General features: G+C 40.7%; 1 protein-coding gene across 6 annotated transcripts in view; it reads right to left on the bottom strand.

Annotated features, from left to right (window-relative positions):
- Positions 1-3268: 3268 nt before the first annotated feature.
- LOC308095965 (uncharacterized protein) overlaps positions 3269-19498 on the bottom strand; it is a 93947-nt gene continuing 77717 nt past the window's right edge. For all 6 annotated transcript variants that reach the window (XM_080443155.1, XM_080443160.1, XM_080443156.1 and 3 more), the window contains 2 exons: positions 4910-5130; positions 3269-4767 (listed from right to left, as the gene is read on the bottom strand). In XM_080443155.1, the coding sequence (XP_080299281.1) occupies positions 3573-4767; positions 4910-5130 (1416 nt within the window). In that variant the 3' untranslated portion in view covers positions 3269-3572. The remainder of the gene's footprint in view (positions 4768-4909; positions 5131-19498) is intronic.

The raw sequence follows: 19498 nt of genomic DNA, 5'->3' as shown, positions 1-19498 counted from the left end.
CTGCTATTTTCCAAAGATTTGTATCCGTTTTATACATTTGTAAACTTGTGAAATGGGACATTCTGCATAATGATCACTTTCTACTTTTGGTACTTTTGACTATCATATCATGACAGTCATGGCGCTACTTGTTCCTGATTCTAGAAATGTCTCCATTTACAACCCGTACATCTACATAAATGTTCAGATTTCAATATAAAGTGCTGACCCCACGGCCATGGATGTAACAAGTTAAAAAGGGAGGGTGTAAGTACCCGTATCTTCCGTATTGTTCAATACAAAGCATTTTAATCCCATCGGCGGCCATATTTTCATAGAGTTATAGTGTATCAGCGTGCAATACACATCCAAACCGATAGGGTCGCGTAGTTAAAAGATATGGAGACAATTCAGAAAAAATGGCCACCAATCGGTTTAAAATGCTTTTTATTGAACAATACGGAAGATACAGGTACTTAGACCCAGGCGTTTCAACTTGTTACATCCATGGCCGTGGGGTCAAGTTGCGCCATGACGCTTGTGACAGACGAGGGTCATGGTAACCATGGCTAGTACTTTTTAAGTACATTTTGATGCCAATACTTTTGTACTTTTTACTTCCGGACTTTTACTTGTAATATTTCTACTAAATTGCAGTATTGATACTTTTACTTTAAGTAAATCATTTTGAGTACCTTTTCCACCACGTACTGCACTGGAGCAAGGAAAGTGACAACAACCCTGTAGTTAAAGAGTGTTATAGTTCATATCTGACAGTGTTAGTTAAAGACAGTGTTAGTTTCTCTGTGTTTTATAGTTCCTACCTGACAGTGTAGTCCTGGAGGATGAAACATGCTGAAACACCACACTGATAATAAGGCTTATAAACTGTTTATATGGGTTTATATATCAAACTAAATCACTGATCAGTGCTTTAGTTTAGAGCTGCTGATCAGAGAGTTAAAAACATCCTGTGGTTCTTCTTCTACTACTTCTGCTATTTTGTCCTTCTTGTTTTGGTGTTGTAGCCACAGGTTGTACGGTTACAGAAGCGCAATGCTGCCCCCCACAGGAACACTGTGGAACTCTTTGGAAGACAGACCTGTAGAGTGGAGAAGGTGGGGGGTCCTTGAGGGGGTTCCAGGGGGTCCCCAGCAAAATGATTGATAGTTAGGAACCAAATGGACCCTTGTATGTTTGTAACTCTCAGTGAGTGTGCAAATGGAACCAAATGGACCCTTACGGGTCTGTAACTCTCAGAGAGTGTGCAAATGGAACCAAATGGACCCTTACGGGTCTGTAACTCTCAGAGAGTGTACACATGGAACCAAATGGACCCTTAAGGGTCTGCAACTCTTAGAGTCAGAGAGTGTACAAATGGAACTAAATGGACCCTTAAGGGTTTGTAACTCTCAGAGAGTGTACAGATGGAACCAAATGGACCCTTAAGGGTCTGCAACTCTTAGAGTCAGAGAGTGTACAAATGGAACTAAATGGACCCTTAAGGGTCTGTAACTTTCAGAGAGTGTACAAATGGAACCAAATGGACCGGTCGTCTCGACCTCCTTGGTGTTAAGAGTGAAGCCAAGATCCTGCTCTCGTCCACTGATGGCCTTCCTGAGAATCATAGTCCAGGACTATGATGAAGAGGAAGGGGGCCAAGGGTGTGTCCCCTTGCAGTACACCAGCCAGGATGTCAAACCCCTCACTGTTGCCATCTGGAGTCACCACCTTGACCCTATAGTGCCTGCATACATGGTCTCTATTGCCCGGAAGTAGGTTGGGAGGGACACCATAGGCCTTAAGGATTTTCATCATCGTGCCTCGCTCTATGGATCGAGCCAAATGCCCTTTTGGAATAATAATAATAAAAAGCAAAATGTAGGAAACGAAAAATTATGGGATATTTTCTCATGACCCATAAAAATGGTTTCGCAACCCAAAAATGGGTCTTGACCCCCTGTTTGGGAAACACTTCTGTAACTCCCTTTATGCGGGAATTGACCGGTCATCACTTTTTTATCACTCTTAGCAGACCTGTATTGAACTGGACTTTCCTGTGCTTTTTTTTGCAAACTGCTAATAAAGTATTCAATCAATCAATCAATCACTCCATTTGTCAGCTTGTTTTAACTTTGTCCATTTATCTGGGCTCTGTTTTCCTAGGCAGCTGAAAGATCAGATTAATATCCCTCTATAAAGAACACAATCACTGGATATGATGTCTCAACACAAGACATAAAGATCAGATTAATATCTCTCTATAAAGAACACAATCACTGGATATGATGTCTCAACACAAGACAAAAAGATCACATTAATATCTCTCCATAAAGACATGACAATGTCATTTGTAAAGGAAAAAGCAGAGTCACACACTCACAGCCACGATGCAATGACATTTTATTAAAAAATCCAGCGTTTTGACAAAAACATTTCAAGAGGGATTTTTCAAACATCCAATTAAAACATTTATTTTGTTTAATTTACTATTTTAATTAAAAAAAATAATGTCAACAAATCAATAAATGCAGCCAATTGCACTTCTGCGCTAATTTAATATTATTTCTTTAATGATTAAACTTTAAAGTGGCATTAAATAGGCAATGAAGCTTTTTTTGTTGTTGCTTTTTAAAGGTGTGGGGGATCGGGGGGCATGCCTGTCAGGACGTAGAAGGGGGTACGTCGGTACGAAGCCTAAAATGTTTGGGAACAGCTGGATTATACAAAAACAAACATCTAAAAAGTAAAGAAAAGTCAGAAATAAAAGTCAGACGCTTTCCTCTGGGCGGCCAGCTCTTTGAAATACTGCAGTCGAGTAGCGGGGTCGTTCATGTTCAGAGACGAGGACTGTTGTTCTGAAGACGTGCTCGTGCTTCTCCATCTCCTCTGCCTTCTTCTTCCACTCGAACGGCTCGCGGGACATGGACCTCCTCTTCTCCAGGATCTGCGCCACGATGGTGGAGGTGCGGAGCGGGTCCAGCTCCTCGTCCTCCTCCGTGGCCGTCTTCAGGCCCAGGCCGCCGCTGTGCGTCTCCACCTTGGAGGAGGAGAAGATGAGCGAGCTCGCGCAGGCGGGAGCTCCGCTGGAGGAGCGGGTTGATGCGCGTGCATGTATATATAAAGCAATTACATGTTTACTCTGTTTCTGATCAAAATGTACAGTATTGTGTTTGTCTTAAAAAACAATAAGACAAACATTTTTCTTCAGATCTACAAGCTCATAGCGCGGCACTCGGTGCCACTGCCGCGCTATGAGCTTGTAGATCTGCAAAAAAAAAAACATGCTTCTCCTGTCCCTGGCACAACATAGTTTGAGATGGGGGTCTGCGGCCAAATACATATAATTTTGGGGGTCCTTGACATGGAAAAGTTGGAGCACCACTGATATAGCAACATACTGTTAGGATTTAGAAAACATTTTCAGATATGTGTTTGGCTGCGGACCCCCATCTCAAAATGTTTTGTTCTAGGGACCCCCCCATGAAGCAAAGATTTAAGTTACAAATGTTTGAGAATATTCAAAGATTTGCAAACATTTTCATGATTTTTAATAAACAGTAGATCTACAAGCTCTAGTGCCGTGCTATGAGCTACGACGTCTCCGTCTCCATCCTGGAGCTTTCCTCTTTCCTCTTGGCGGCCGCTTTCCTCTTGGCGGCCAGCTCTTTGAAATACTGCAGTCGACCGGACGGGTCGTTCATGTTCAGAGACGAAGGTTGTTGTTGTTCTGAAGACGTGCTCGTGGTCTCCCCGCTCGGCGGGGACCGTACCTCCCCGCTCGGCAGGGACCATACCTCCCTGCTGGGTTTGGGAGGTTCCTCTTTCGGTTCACTTTCTTCTCTCAGCGACGCTCTTCGCTCTTTATCTCTCTCTAACTCCCTCTCTTTTGTCCTTTCCTTCTCCATCTCCTCTGCCTTCTTCTTCCACTCGAACGGCTCGCGGGACATGGACCTCCTCTTCTCCAGGATCTGCGCCACCGCCGCCACCGCCACCGCCACGATGGTGGAGGTGCGGAGCGGGTCCAGCTCCTCGTCCTCCTCCGTGGCCGTCTTCAGGCCCAGGCCGCCGCTGTGCGTCTCCAACTTTTGCAGGAGCAGGTTGATGGGCGTGCGGAAGGAGTCCGCGTCCAAACCCGTCTCCTGCATGGGCTGCACCAGGCCTTCCTCCAGCTGATCGTCCTCGTAGGCGCTGAGATACGAGTTTATCCTCCAGCTCCTCAGACCCTGCCTGACGCTGGGGACCGCGTCACGCTCCGGAGCGGGATGATGATGTTCTTTGGGGAATGGGTGCTTCTCCGGGGCGTGGGGCTGAGTGGGGGAGCTCTGGCAGGCGTAAGCCTGGCCCAGGGCGGGCCTCTTGTGGCCCGAGCCGGCAAGTCCAAGCCGGCAAGTCCAAGTCCAAGCCGCCGGCTCCGCCGGCGGCTTGGACGCGGCGGCGTCCGGCTTCTTGGGTTCAGGCTCCGGTGGCGGGTTGACGGACACGGACGGGATCTTGGTCGTCGGGGGTTTTATTATAAGAGGCTTGTCAGAAACGTCTGCCTTTTTTTCAGCCGGTTCCGTGGCTTTTAGCCACGTCTCCGTCTCCTCGTCCAGCTCCTCGTCCTCCTCCGTGGCCATCTTCAGGCCCAGGCCGCCGCTGTGCGTGCTGTGCGTCTGTTTCTTGAGGAAGTCCAGCGGCTTGCCCTCGCCCTTCCCCTCCACCCCCAGCGTGTTGATGGAGGTGTTGGAGCCCGTGTTCTTCCCCTGAAGGCCGTCCTTGGACTCGGTGCGCATCATGCTGGAGGAGCTGTGAGAGCGGCTTATTATATTAGGCATAGTCTTAAAACATACCGTCAGATCTAACTGATTAAGATGAGCTGAAATAATGTTTAAAGATTAGTGAATTAATAAATAATACTGTATGTGGAACAGAACAGTTTCTATCATACTTCTCATTTGACCAAAAAAAGGGATGAGCCAAACATTCCTTCACTGTAGGTCTTTTCTTTGGGTCTTTGTTGATCGTCTGCTCAATGAGATCCTTAGCAACCACATCCTGAACATCTTTCAGATCGTACTTGCCATCCAAAATGTTGACCTCACATCTAGCGCCTTCGCCAAATGGATGGTGTCCTCCAGAAAGGATGTAATATATCAACATTCCAGCCACCTTAAAAATGTGCATGAAAATGAGTAAGAACATTTTGAGATTTAATTTAATTAATGAGAATATTATTCTCATTAATTCAATAGTTTTACACAGAATAAAAAAAACAACAACCTGGATGTCAGTGCTTCTTCTATATGGGATTTTACTGTATTGATCCAGAGTCTCCTTTGCCTTCCAGCATTTTGTTCCTGCAACATTTGTTAGTAGGTTGGTTTGTCCTTCGGGTAATTTTCGGCTTATTCCAAAATCTGCCAATTTTGCCTTTCCATGAATATCTGCAGGCCAAAATGATAAAAAAAAAAAAAATTATAAAAAGAAATCTATATAAAGGAATAAAGAAAATTCATTAAGTCGCTTAGTATTTCTGATATTACATATGTTTTATTTTGTATCTTACCAATCAAGACATTCTGAGGCTTTATATCCCGATGGAGAATTTGAGGAGTGTGACAATGAAGAATTTTTAAGCTATTGAGAAACTGTTCTGCAAGCTGTTTCCTCCCCTGTTCTGGAAGTGTTTTGATGTATTCTGCCAGTGTGCATTCACATAACTGAAGAGCAAGGTAACCAAAGTGCTCATCCTCTGCAAAGTCAACATATTGCACTATCAAAGGATCATCAAGCTCTGGAAGACGTAAAAAGTGTTCCTCATGCTTCAGCGCTTGGCAGAAGGATTTAGGCATTGTCTTAACGGCGACTTCAGTCCCATCAGTTGTTAACCCCAAGAAGACCTCAGTTCCCATACTTCCCTGTGCTATGCAGAATTCCTTATCTTTCACAAACACAAGACTCTTAACTTTGACAACTTTACTGTCATCAATCTTTGCAAGCTTCTCTAACTTTTGCCTCCATATTTTACTGACTGGGAGCCATTTTCGTGGTGTTGTTGATGTACTAGCATCAGGGTCATCTTTCGGCTCCACCCAGAGCTCACCCAGAGCTTTTCTTAGGTCCGAGATTGATTTCTGGAATAAACAGAGGATGGTAACAGTTCAGATTCATTCTCTTTATGCTTTCAGCATGACTTTCTACATTATGGTTCTAAAAAAAGTATTTGCATTAATTTAATGTATTTACATAATAGAGTAGACCAACAGGTCAGTGAAAACAAAGCCATATACTATAGATTAAACACTACTGCATGTATGAATGGTCTGACTTCTCAGAGCAGCGCGTGCGTGCGTGCGTGCGTGCGTGCGTGCGTGCGTGCGTGCGTGCGTGCGTGCGTGCGTACGTGCGTGCGTAAGTGTGAATTTAAACTGACGTAAACTTGTGTAAAGGAAACATCCTGATGAGAGTGTGGATCGATGATTTCTATAATATATGGCTACTTTACTGTACATGCAAATCAAAGTACACTGGTGTCATTGCCCTACAGTAAGTACACTCGTCATTGGTTTACATAGTGTGTCACACTATGTAAACCACTTACAGTGATCATAGTTACAGTGATCAACCGCTTATAGTGTTAACTTTGTCGACTAAAACTATGACGATTTGTTTTTGTCGACTACCTTTTTTCGCTGACGAAAAGTAAATATAAACTAAGATACGGTGACTAAAAACTAAGACTAAATATACTGACAATTTTGTCAACAAATAAAAACTAGACTAAAATGTTGGTGAGGGACGAGTGGAGAAGAGATCCAGTAGAACTAAAAGACAAGTCATTTTATGTTTGGTTGCCCTCGGGTGTTGCGCTCTGAAAATAGAAGATCTACAAGCTCACAACACGTTGCAGCATGACGCGTTGTGAGCTTGGGCTATTTTCAGCATGCAACCAAGTGTAAAATCAGTCATTACGACACAATGAAGGCACTGCCAAAATACATTTTTACAATACATTACAATACTTTTTTTTTTCCAGTCTCTCCAGCTCTTTATTAAACAGAAAATACATTTTCAGGTAGGTGACCAATCACCAGCCAATCAGGAGAGAGTACCCATTTATCAGCTTAAATTTTATAGTGTTTCTGTTTTGTTTTGTCTGCTCATTTATTTGTGTCATCACTTCCAATTTCACTTATTTAATCTTTATCCTGTGCGAGTTCTCTCTCCTGATTGGATCAAATAGGTATCCCCACCTGAAAATGCATTTTCTGCTTACCAAAGAGCTGGAAAGACAGGGAGACTTCTGTTACTGAACAAACATTCTATATCAATGAGTACTATCAGAATACAGATATATTTAACACTTATTTTAACCAAATAATATACCTTTAAAAGGGATAGTTCACCCCCAAAATGACTTTTTTTCCTATGGATTACTCACCCCATGAAGACTTGAATTCATGGATATTTCAGTTTTTGTCACATTCCTAAGCCAATAATTTGATGACCGGCTGCGGTTCCGGAAGGACACACAAAGACTCCTTTGTATCTCCTACCGGAACCGCTGCCTACGGTCCGCTGGTCATCAAATTATTGGCTTAGGAATGCGACAAAAACTATTGCTATGTCTTCATGGGGTGACTAATCATAGGAAAAAAAAGTTTTGGGTGAACTATCCCTTTAACTAATACTTACACTGACTGCCACTGCTGTTTAGTTTTTATTGTTGATGCAGTTGTTTTATTTTTGTTCTATTCTTGTCTTGGCATTATTAGCTTTACTATTTATTAGTTTATTTTTGTTATGTTCTATGTCAGCCTTCTTACACCAAGAAGTTGATAATAGACTGGTGGTGTGTGTGGCTGTCTGGATGGTGGAAGGTTGGTTACTTCACACCTCTATAATTGTGTTTAATAAACAAACAAGGAAGCGCTGCGTGGGTCCATAGTTATAAGAGGGTTCAATTGTAGGTCAACACATGTAAATGATCATTGGACCCTGATAAAGGCCCTTGAGCCGAAACGCGTTGGTCACATGTGCGTTTTTTTTTTGCCAAGCAAAGCCATTACAAAATAAAGGCTTTTTCACCTGTTTTTCACACTTGGATGTCAGCCTACTACAAGGGAAGGAACTTAAATGTGTTGCCCTATAATTGTGTGTTTGGTATTTTTTTGCATTTCTTCACCATTTGCATACTTTTACTCCTTTCAATTTGCTCCATGTTTTAACCTTTTACTTGCGTGTACGTGCGTGCGTGCGTGTGTGGCAGTGTATTATAAGTTAAATCATTGCCAAGTGTCTGTGTATGAAATCATGTAAATGTGTGATGCAGAGTTGTGCTTAAGTACATCAGTGTGTTTACTGAACTAGTGACTGCTTTCAGACACAACAACCATTGTGTTCAGTTTCTGGACAGTGCACATACCTCATGTACGTTGTTGTGCATAGTTAAAAAACCTCTCCAGTAGCGGCAAAAATAGCCGATCTACAATCTCGAAAATGTTTGCACCTAGAATGACAGGCCCAACATCAGGATTTGTGTTGGATTAACAGACACAGAGGTCAATGAAAGTAAAGCCATTCACAGTACATACTGGTACTGTGCATAATATTACATTAGATAGAACACAAACACATTAACTGATCAGGCTTTTATGAAGAGGATCTGTACAAATATCCAAATGTAGCATAAGAACATACCTGTGATTTACAGTCAGAGATTCCACAAATTGTCCACTAGATGGCGAACTTTAACCACCTAAGAGAACAACAGAGATAGGAGGGAGGAAGACAGAAATACAACAATTAGACTTTTAAACTCTACTGTACTGAAATACCAATTTAAACACAATGTCACGATGTGATGCTTTGTGTTGTAGTTTGGTCTATTTTGCTACTTCTGTATGACACTGAAGTATGATGAAGTAGGGCATTAAAGGTAGGGTAAGTGATATTTTTTGGTAATCTTTTTTGTTCTGTTAAAAAGGTTAAAGTACTATATTCTGATAGTAATCATTGCTACAGAGCGTTTTTTCGGTCACAGGGGTCTCTCCAGCTCTTTAGTAAACAGAATATCGTACATTTTTAGGTAGGTGACAACATTTAAGCCAATCAGGAGAGAGCACTGAAAATGCATTTTCTGTTTAATAAAGAGCTGAAGAGACATAGAGACTTTTACTGAACAAACACTCTATAGCAACGAGTACTATCAGAATATAGAGCTATTTAGCACTTATTTTAACCAAAGTAAATCACTTACCCTACCTTTAATTTACAAAAAAACTAAAAGTTTAAATATGGAGATATGAGGTTTTTGCCCGAGAGCATCGATAAATACTATAGCAGTAATAGTCATCATGTACAGATACCTTGTATACAGTACATTGTGCAATATCGGTTTGACCCTAACCCAATCTGTAAAGGGAGTTAAAAAATGATATCCTTTATGCTCCTTTCTTGCTCAAGGAGAATGAGACTGTAGGTGAGACAGACAGTAGGACAGCTAACAGGGAGACAGTGTAGGAGAGACAGACAGTAGGACAGCTAACAGGGAGACAGTGTAGGAGAGACAGACAGTAGGACAGCTAACAGGGAGACAGTGTAGGAGAGACAGACAGTAGGACAGCTAACAGGGAGACAGTGTAGGAGAGACAGACAGTAGGACAGCTAACAGGGAGACAGTGTAGGAGAGACAGACAGTAGGACAGCTAACAGGGAGACAGTGTAGGAGAGACAGACAGTAGGACAGCTAACAGGGAGACAGTGTAGGAGAGACAGACAGACAGCAGGACAGCTAACAGGGAGACAGTGTAGGAGAGACAGACAGACAGTAGGACAGCTAACAGGGAGACAGTGTAGGAGAGACAGACAGTAGGACAGCTAGCAGGGAGATAGTGTAGGAGAGACAGACAGTAGGACAGCTAAAAAAATCTAAATATAGCCTATGTATTTTCTTCATTATACAGAAAAACAGAAGTCATGTCATCTGTTCAGAAGGAGCTATTTGCTACCAAGGTAAAGGAGGGCAGAACTGGACAAATAAAGCTGGTTGTCGTTAGTTGAGAGACAGTGTTTCAGTGTGTCCACTAATGACAATAACAACTATAATAACACTCAACAATCATTATCCATGGAAACCCCCCATCCACAGCCTGGGACCTCCTCCAACCTAAAACTTAGCTCACCTCTGATCAAAGTTAGGTGCCTTTGCATTAAACTATTTTGATACTGCATTCAATTAAAATCCTGGCATACCCTTCATTAATCACTCACCATGTACTTTTTTGTCTCTCAAGTTTCCTTGTTCTAGTGTTCCATTGGCATTTTATCCTTGACGTTTCCGTGAGAAGCATTTAACATGTAATTATTACGTCTAATAAATCAAATCAAATCAAGTGTAGCTTGTAGTGTGTATCTGTTTTCCATTGTTGCATGCCGTGGACTTTCTCATCAACAGAGAATACCTGATCACCTTAATGGAAATCACAACTAGCTACCGTACCTTGCCAAACCAAACCAATGGTTTAGCTGGTAGAACTTGATCTCCTTCTGTCTTCAAGTAACCCTGTCCTTTGAAAAGCCAGCAATCTCTATAATACCGTAGCCATATGATGCATAATACGCACCCACTCACCTTGGCAGCTAAGAGGCCCTTTTGCGATGGAAGCACTGTCTGTACTGATGACACTTCTTTGATGTCTCTCATTATTACGTCATTTTTTTTTTGTTTGTTTGTTACTCACTTTTGATCAGTATTCTGTACCACTCTTATCTCATTGTTGCTCAAGGTCATATGTATCTGTAGTAAAAGCAGGTTCATTGTCAATGTCAGTGATTTCTTGCTTTTGTATGTGACTCTGTTGTTGACTCGATACATTTTTTTGCCCATAATGGCATGCACTGAAATTGGTATGTCAGGTTTATAGAGATTGGCTTGTCAAAGGACAGTGTTACTTGAGAACAGGAGGAGATCAAGTTCTACCAGCGATGCTATTTGTTTGTTCTGCACGGTACCTTCAATTATTGTGGTTTTCATTCAGGTGAACAGGTTTCTATGTTGCTGAGAACGTCTAAGGTATGCCCAGTGGTGGAAAAAGTACTCAATTGCTTTACTAAGTAAAAGTACCAATACTGCAATGTAGAAGTACTCCGTTACAAGTAAACGTCTGGAATAAAAAAAATACTTGAGTAAAAGTGCAAAAGTATTGGCATCAAAATGTACTTAAGGTACCAAAAGTAAAAGTACAAAAATATTTGAAAATAGCAGATCTACAAGCTCACAACGCGTCGCGATGCGTTGTGAGCTTGTAGATCTGCTATTTTCAAATAGCCTAGGTATAAAATAAGGCTAAAGTGGTTAATGTATGTTTTATAATAAAAAAATGTATATCTGAAAAGTAGCCAGTAACTAAAGTTTTAAAATAATTGTAGTGGAGTAAAAGTACAACATTTGCCTCTGAGATGTAGTGGAGTAGAAGTAAAAGTATTGGAAATTGGAAATACTCAAGTAAAGAACAAATATCTCAAAATTGTACTTAAGTACTTAAAGTACAGTACTTGAGTAAATGTACTTAGTTACTTTACACCACTGGGTATGCCCCACATACCAGTACATGATGAGTGATTAATGAAGGGCATGACAGGGCATGACATTGAATGCAGTGTCACAATAGTGTGTATGGGAAGGCGCCTAACTTTGATCAGAGGTGAGCACTCTGGTCACTAGCCTGGTAAACCCTCCGGAGGGAGGGTTTACCAGGCTATCTGGTCACAGCTTCTGTGGATAAAGCATTTGGAACAGACCAACTTCAACTTTAATAAATGTGTAAATCAACAAACTCCTGGCAAACATCCAATACATTTCTAGAACACAATAGGGGACCCACAGTGTAAATAAGTCTATGACAATACTGAATTTTGTTTTTGTTTATCCTTGATTGTCTTTTTAACCTTATTTGTTTGTTGGTTGCACGCAATTAAATCAATCAAATCAACACTGAGATTACACAAGAGTCTGCTTCCCACACCCTGAAGACTTGTAAGCCGGCATTTAAATAAAACTATTCTGATTTGTATAAATATTTGTGTATTTGTAAATATATCATTTGTAAATCTGCAACCTTGTGTAAGTTGTTACACTGCACTACTCCATTAAATCCTGCCATCACTCATCAACTATATGTCAAAAAGAAATCTAATTATAGCCTATATATTTACTTTATTAGAATGTAAAAACACATAAAAATGTGTTTGAATAACTTTGGTGACTCGTAAAGTAACACGCTCATTAACATGTTGCAGGAGATTTGTAGTATTGCACATGTACCTGTACACACAATTGCATCAGGTGAAGACAACAAGACAGCCAGAAGAAATGATTGCTAATAGCTGCCTCAATTCTGCGAAAATATAGCAAAATGTGCTTTCAATCCTTTGTTGTTTTCTTTCTTTTTTTTAAGACGGATTCATGGAGTGTATGTGGTGTGGTCAAACAATTAAATAATTAAAGTCAACGGCATGCAAGGGACCACAGTCAGGGGCGGATTAACCCTTCGTGGTGCCCGGTGCTTGGACCCAGTTCGGTGCCCCCAGGAGAAAAAGAATGACGCTTCACCGGCGCGTTTCAATGTTGTAGCGCTCCTTTAGCAGCCCTGCTTCTAAATTTAGGCGTTTTCCCCCCAAGGTTGGTGTCCTGTGCTTCAGCACCTCAAGCCCGTTAGATAAGCCACCACTGACCACAGTGAAAAAATGGTGCAGAAAAAGAGCAAAAACAGAAGGCATGTCATCTGTTCAGAAGGAGCTATTTGCTACCAAGGCAGAACTGGACAAGTAAAGCTGGTTGTCGTTAATTGAGAGACAGTGTTTCAAAGTGTCCACTAATGACAATGACAATAATAACAACACTCCACAATCATTATCCATGGAAACCCTCCATCCACAGCCTGGGTCCTTCTCCAACCTAAAACTTAGCTCACCTCTGATCAAAGTTAGGTGCCTTCACATTAAACTATTTTGATACTGCATTCAATTAAAATCCTGGCATGCCCTTCATTAATCACTCACCATGTACATATATTTTATGGCTCAGTAGTTAATGCAGACATACTATTGTTTTAAAATGTGCAGCACATTAGAATAGACCCTATGATACATTAGGAGTTCATTTGTATACATTTAGGGCTAGGCCCATGTGTTTTTGGTAAAATTATTATTTTGCATGTCCGTGGCAAAAATGAAATATTGATGAAAATGTCCATCACAAGCTGCCATGGTGATGACCCCTGCCAACAACTTAACCACTAAGTCAAAGGCAATTCCCTATAGCTCTGGGGAGATATTGGACTTTTATGTCATCAGGCTGAGGTTGTGAGCTTACATTCACACAACTGAAATGACAAAGCCTTGATTTACAAAGCCTCAATTCTGCAGATCTGCATGGAGCAAAGGCAGATCTACGGCCCAGATAGTCTCAAGACCCTGTACAGATGTGATATTATATCATAGCCAACCTGGAAGGTCATTGTGGTACAGGAGAGGAGAGAGGTATGTTTCCTGGTCTAAAGTGACATTCACACTGAGCAGCACTATAACTATAAAGATAACAATAACTATATCGTTCACCATTGAATAATTTTGTATGGTCGGTGTGAACTCTGCCATCCACTTGACTTAGAACGATTTTTAAAATTATATTTTTTATAGTTATAGTGCTCAGTGTGCTGTTAATGGCCTTAGGCAGCGTAAAATCAACTAAATATATAGTCTATTAGAGAGACACATTTAATAAGTCTAAAAGCTTTTTAAACAATTTAAATGCACATTCTTCATGTTTGCGCCGGTCTGTGCACCTTCGGTTCACGAGAGTCACTAAATTGTGAAATTGTACTAAACTAATGGTGCCTTATAGGACAGTAGGACAGTAGGTTACTGTACTAGGAAGTAGGATAGAAATATTTATAATAGTACAGTAGGATGTTATTAATCAGTAAATATCTTAAGCTTCATACATGATAATATTGATCAGTATAAACTCACCTGCGCAGGTAGACGTCTCTATGGTTGAGGAGAGAAGAGAGAAGTGACGAAATCAGGAAGGAGACGTTTTATATTTCTGATGATTCTGACCACACCCAGCCTGCACACACACACACGCACACGCACACGCACACGCAAAAGGCTAAAACACATTTTAACAACAAGGCAGTTCAATGTGCTTTACATAAAAGCATTAAGACAGCAAAATAAACACATTATGAAACAACATTTGAAAAGAATAAAAATTATACAACTGAAAGATTTTCACAGTACAGAAGAATTCAGCTAATTCCCACCAGGGTCGCCACAGCAGATCATCTGTTTCATCTGCTTTTGTTTTCTACATCTTCCTCAGTCACTCCAGCCACCTGCACGTCCTCTCTCACCACATCTATAAACCTCCTCTTTGGCCTTCCTCTTCTCCTCTTACTTAGCAGCTCCATCTTCTGCATCCTTCTCCTAATGTAGCCCTCATCCCTCCTCTTCACATGTCATCCAAACCATCTTAACCTCACCTCTCTTAAATTGATCTGTCGTTTACAGTTTAGGCATTTAGCAGACAACTTACAGTAAGCAAGGACACAATAATACATCAAAGAATGTGTCGTGAATGTGTGTGGAGGGAATACACAAATACAGACAGCTAACAGTAGGCTTGAAGAGACGCTCAGATGAAGAGTAGACTACAAATATATATTTCTTTTATGGTGCCTGGTGAAAGCCTGGTGACGCGAGGTTACAAACATTCTGACCAGAATGTCTGATCAGAATGTTTACAATATCTCTTGGGGGAGACTGCTGGTTCCCACACTGTTCTGTCACACAGCTCCTAAAGGATTCTGTAGGCTAGACTGGACTGGAGTAGGCTATATCTGATAAAACTGTTTGTTTCTTTGTGCATTCAATAATCATATCATATCGTATTGTCGACTGAGCTTTGGGTTGGGCTAAAGTCATGACAGAAACAAATGCCTCTCCATAGCAGCACCTGGGCATTAGAGCGAGAGAGAGGGGTGTAGGGGGGTTAAGCAAGAGAAAGGGGCGAGAGAGAGCGTGCACATCGTTCCGTAATACACACACTGGGCAATACAACAGAACAAGAGTAGACTATTTAATTCATTACAAATCCCTGTGCTTTTTTAAGTCTGCTAGAGCAGTGATTCCCAAATAGTGGCAGACAAACATTGACAAACATGTCAGAAAAAATGCCAGAGCAGAGCCTACAAGGTTACAGAGAGATAACATAACCTGTTTGGTGAGGTTAGATTACAACATGCTACAGTACAAATGAAGGAAGCTGCCATCCCACACATTCAGCTGCTCAACCCCTAGCTAGGTATGCTCCACAAATAAACACAAAAACATAAGTAACCTCTCATCACATATTAAACAGTGACAGGGACAGTGCTAGAGGTAGTCATTATGCAGAATGTCCCTTTTCACAAGTTTCCATATGTGTAAAATGTATACAAATCTTTTGAAAATAGCAGATCTCATTGTGAGTGAAGCATTGTGAGCTTGTAGATCTGCTATTTTCAAATGGCCGAAATGTATATAGGGCTGAAGTGGTTAATGTATGTTTTGTAATAATAATCAAAATCTACAAAGTAACTAGTTACAAAGGTTTTCAAATAATTGTAGTGGAGTAAAAGTACAATATTTGCCTCTGAGATGTCAGTGGAGTAGAAGTAAAAATACTGAAAACTGGAAATACTCAAGTAAAGTACAAATACCTCAAAATTGTACTTAAGTACAGTACTGTCCACTGTCAAATATCTCGGGGCCTGGACAGCTTCAACGGAACGGTCCGGAAGGGCACTTGCCTGGAATGCCCTGCATAGGATGAGGAGAGTGTGTTCATACAATGGACACAGGTAGACAAACAGATACATATATACAGTATATGGGCACAAAAGGGATACAGACAGATGGGTACAACCGGGTACTCAGGGGTCTCCAACAGGGGTCCGGGACACCTATAGGGGGGCCACCAAACCTTTGTGTGATAGAAAATATTTTTTTACATTAACCACTTGAACCCTATAGCATCCCTATTCTGAGGAGAACTTTAGCCACAAATAGCAGATCTACAAGCTCACAACGCCTCGCACTTGTGAGCTTGTAGATCGGCTTTTTTTTTGGCAAAGAGGTTTTGGTGTAGAGGGGAAAAAAGAGCAGACTAAGTAAAGAGTGAAAGGTCAAATTTACTAAGTAATGACGATTTAAGTGGCTTAATGTCTGAAAATACACATTAACATGAATCCAACACAACACTGATGATAGTTGCTGTCAAACAAATCTATAAAGCTATCTATGAAATCTATGAAAAAGTTTAATCTGCAACACAGAAAAGGGTGCAATTTCTTCTTAGGCAGAAATCGGCCTCCTGGTGGCGGTATAACAGGCCAATCTGAAAAATGTGGGGCAGAGGTTCGGCTTTGGCATCCAGGGAGTATGTGTGCACAGTTTCAAAGCGACCGGGCTAACAGTGCCGGAGATTAGCTGTTCATAGACAGACACACAGACACACGGACGGACGGACGGACGGACGGACGATGTGCAAAACATCGTCTCGGCCATGTCTTTCGGCCTGGCGGAGACAACAACAGTGTCTCTGAGGAGAGGGTTAAATAACCACTCCAAGCAATACACTTTTCAATTCTTTTTATTTTGTATTTTTTTTATTGAGAGTAAACTTTGCACTGACACTTTCATTTACAGCATTGACCACACATCAAACACTGCCTCCTTTCTTATGGACTGATTGGGAATGTATCAAGTATAATCTGAGAAAGTGCAATTAACTTTTCTGAAATTGTATGGTCATTGGTGTATGGATTGTTGCAGTATATATACTGTATATATATATATAAAAAAGAAAGGTTTTGAGTACAAAATGACAGAGCCCCGTTGCTTAATGCAATAATAAACAAACATACTGTAACTCAGAGTCTTCTACAACTTCTCTGACAGTATTCAATAGTGCTCAAACAAATGAACATGGGTGTGCAAAAACAAAGACACGATTCAGACATCAGTGATTCAAGTGTGCCGCCACAGATTGCACCATATAACAACAAAATAATGATTCCATGTGATAAATAATATCTAATACTCCAGCCCTAGAGATGCTTTCTCTTTTCTCTTGGCAACATCTGCTGACCAGATGTAAAAAAACACAGAAATTAAGAACAGCACCTTGCAGTTTGGTCTGTTTGATGGAATCACAGCATCTGCCCCCAGACCAAGGGTTACCAAATAATATTTTAACTGTGGATCCCCCAAAATAATCATATTTGAACTGTGGATCCCCCAAAATAATCATATTTTAACTGGGGACCCCCCACCTCGACAAGCATTGTAGGCGTTGATGCATTACATTTTGTTTGCTTTTTTTCCAGATAAATATTGTGAAAACAGCCAAACTACAACCTCACCACCTCACAATGCGAGTAGTTCACAACCTGTATTATTAGTATATGTATATGAGCTGTTTGCTTGTGTCATATGTTACTTCCCAAAAATAAGCAACAAAGTGTGTCATCAGTTCAATAAAGGGACACGTCGTTTAGTTTCCAAATAAGGGACGATTTCTTATTTCAAGGGAGAGAGGGTTGGCAACCTGCTGCTCTCTTGCTGTTCCTCCTCTGTGCTTTGAACATCATTGTGTTTAACAGGGAAATGAATGTGGAATAGTTACTGAATGTTTAACAGGGATATGACTGTGGAATAGTTACTGAATGTTTAACAGGGATATGGATGTGGAATAGTTACTGAATGTTTAACAGGGATATGAATGTGGAATAGTTACTGAATGTTTAACAGGGATATGACTGTGGAATAGTTACTGAATGTTTAACAGGGATATGACTGTGGAATAGTTACTGAATGTTTAACAGGGATATGAATGTGGAATAGTTACTGAATGTTTAACAGGGATATGAATGTGGAATAGTTACTGAATGTTTAACAGGGATATGAATGTGGAATAGTTACTGAATGTTTAACAGGGATATGAATGTGGAATAGTTACTGAATGTTTAACAGGGATATGAATGTGGAATAGTTACTGAATGTTTAACAGAGATATGACTGTGGAATAGTTACTGAATGTTTAACAGGGATAGGACTTGTTACCGAATCCATTTCACTTTCTCTGACGATGCAAATTCAACCCAAATGAAATGAAAATGGGAACCGTTTTGATTGCATATAAAACTATATATTCTGCTGCCGACATTAACTAACTATAGAGGGGGTCCAACAAAAGGAGAGGGAAGTATTGTGTCTATAGTTTCACCCTCTACACCTACAGTATGGCCTCTACACCTACAGTATTCCCTGGCTGCATAGCAGCCAGGGAAAGAAGGAAAAAGTCACACTAATAACCTCAACAATACCATTCCTCTGCTCGCCAAATGATTGACAGCATAATAGGGCGACACAGGGAGGCAGTGATTCAACATAGTCGTTTGTTGTAAATGATTAATTTGAAGACAGAGGTAATGAGGTTCAGTGTGCCACGTCACATAGCATGGTCCCTATAATGGAATCCATTGACATGTAGTGGTGCTTAATGAACAGTGGTAACATTAATTAGCTACTCATTTCATGAACATTTTAGAGACGTCTTTGAAAGTGGTGGAAAGTAACTAAGTACTTAAGTAAAATTTTGAGGTATTTGTACTTCCAATTTCCAATATTTTGACTTGTACTCCACTACAATTATTTGAAATCTTTAGTTACTAGTTACTTTGTATATTTTGATTATTATTACAAAAAATACATTAACCACTTCAGCCCTATATACATTTCGGCCATTTGAAAATAGCCGATCTACAAGCTCACAATGCGTCGCGATGCGACGCATTGTGAGCTTGTAGATCTGCTATTTTCAAAAGAAGAAAGAGAACTTGAAATATGACACTCTGCATAATGAGTACTTTCTACTTTTGGTACTTTAAGTACATTTTGATACCAATACTCTTGCATTTTTACTCAAGTAACTTTTGAATTCCGGACATGTAAATTGTATCGGAGTATTTCTACATTGCAGTATTGATACTTTAACTTAAGTAAACTTAAGTTTCCACCACTGGTCTTTGATCAGTCAGTAAAATCTAACAGAGTTAGTGGCTACAGTAGCTAATAATCTGGATGATACTTTGTGACATTTGCCTCTAATCTCCCAGGCAAACCCAATGAAGTGGCACAATGAATGAAGTGTGTGTAGCAGTGTTGCCAGATGGGAAATGTTGGATTATCGTACCGGAGGCTTAAAATGATCGTATTTGAAAGAAAACACAGCCAAAAAGGAGAAATAACAGGTGTAAATATGTCATTTCACAAAGAAGTACGTATTTAGTGTAAGAAACAACCCTATACGTGACAAAAACGCATCACATAGCTGCTGCGTGGAAGCAGGCAACTTCCTGAACCTTACACAAATAAAAGCCTGAAACTGGACTGGAAAGATGGACCGGTGTTTTTAATGCCTCCAAGT

The sequence above is a fragment of the Gymnoscopelus braueri genome (genome assembly GCF_963280865.1).
Source record: "Gymnoscopelus braueri genome assembly, chromosome: 11".
Lineage (NCBI taxonomy): Eukaryota > Metazoa > Chordata > Actinopteri > Myctophiformes > Myctophidae > Gymnoscopelus > Gymnoscopelus braueri.
This window is presented reverse-complemented; position numbering and strand designations above follow the sequence as displayed.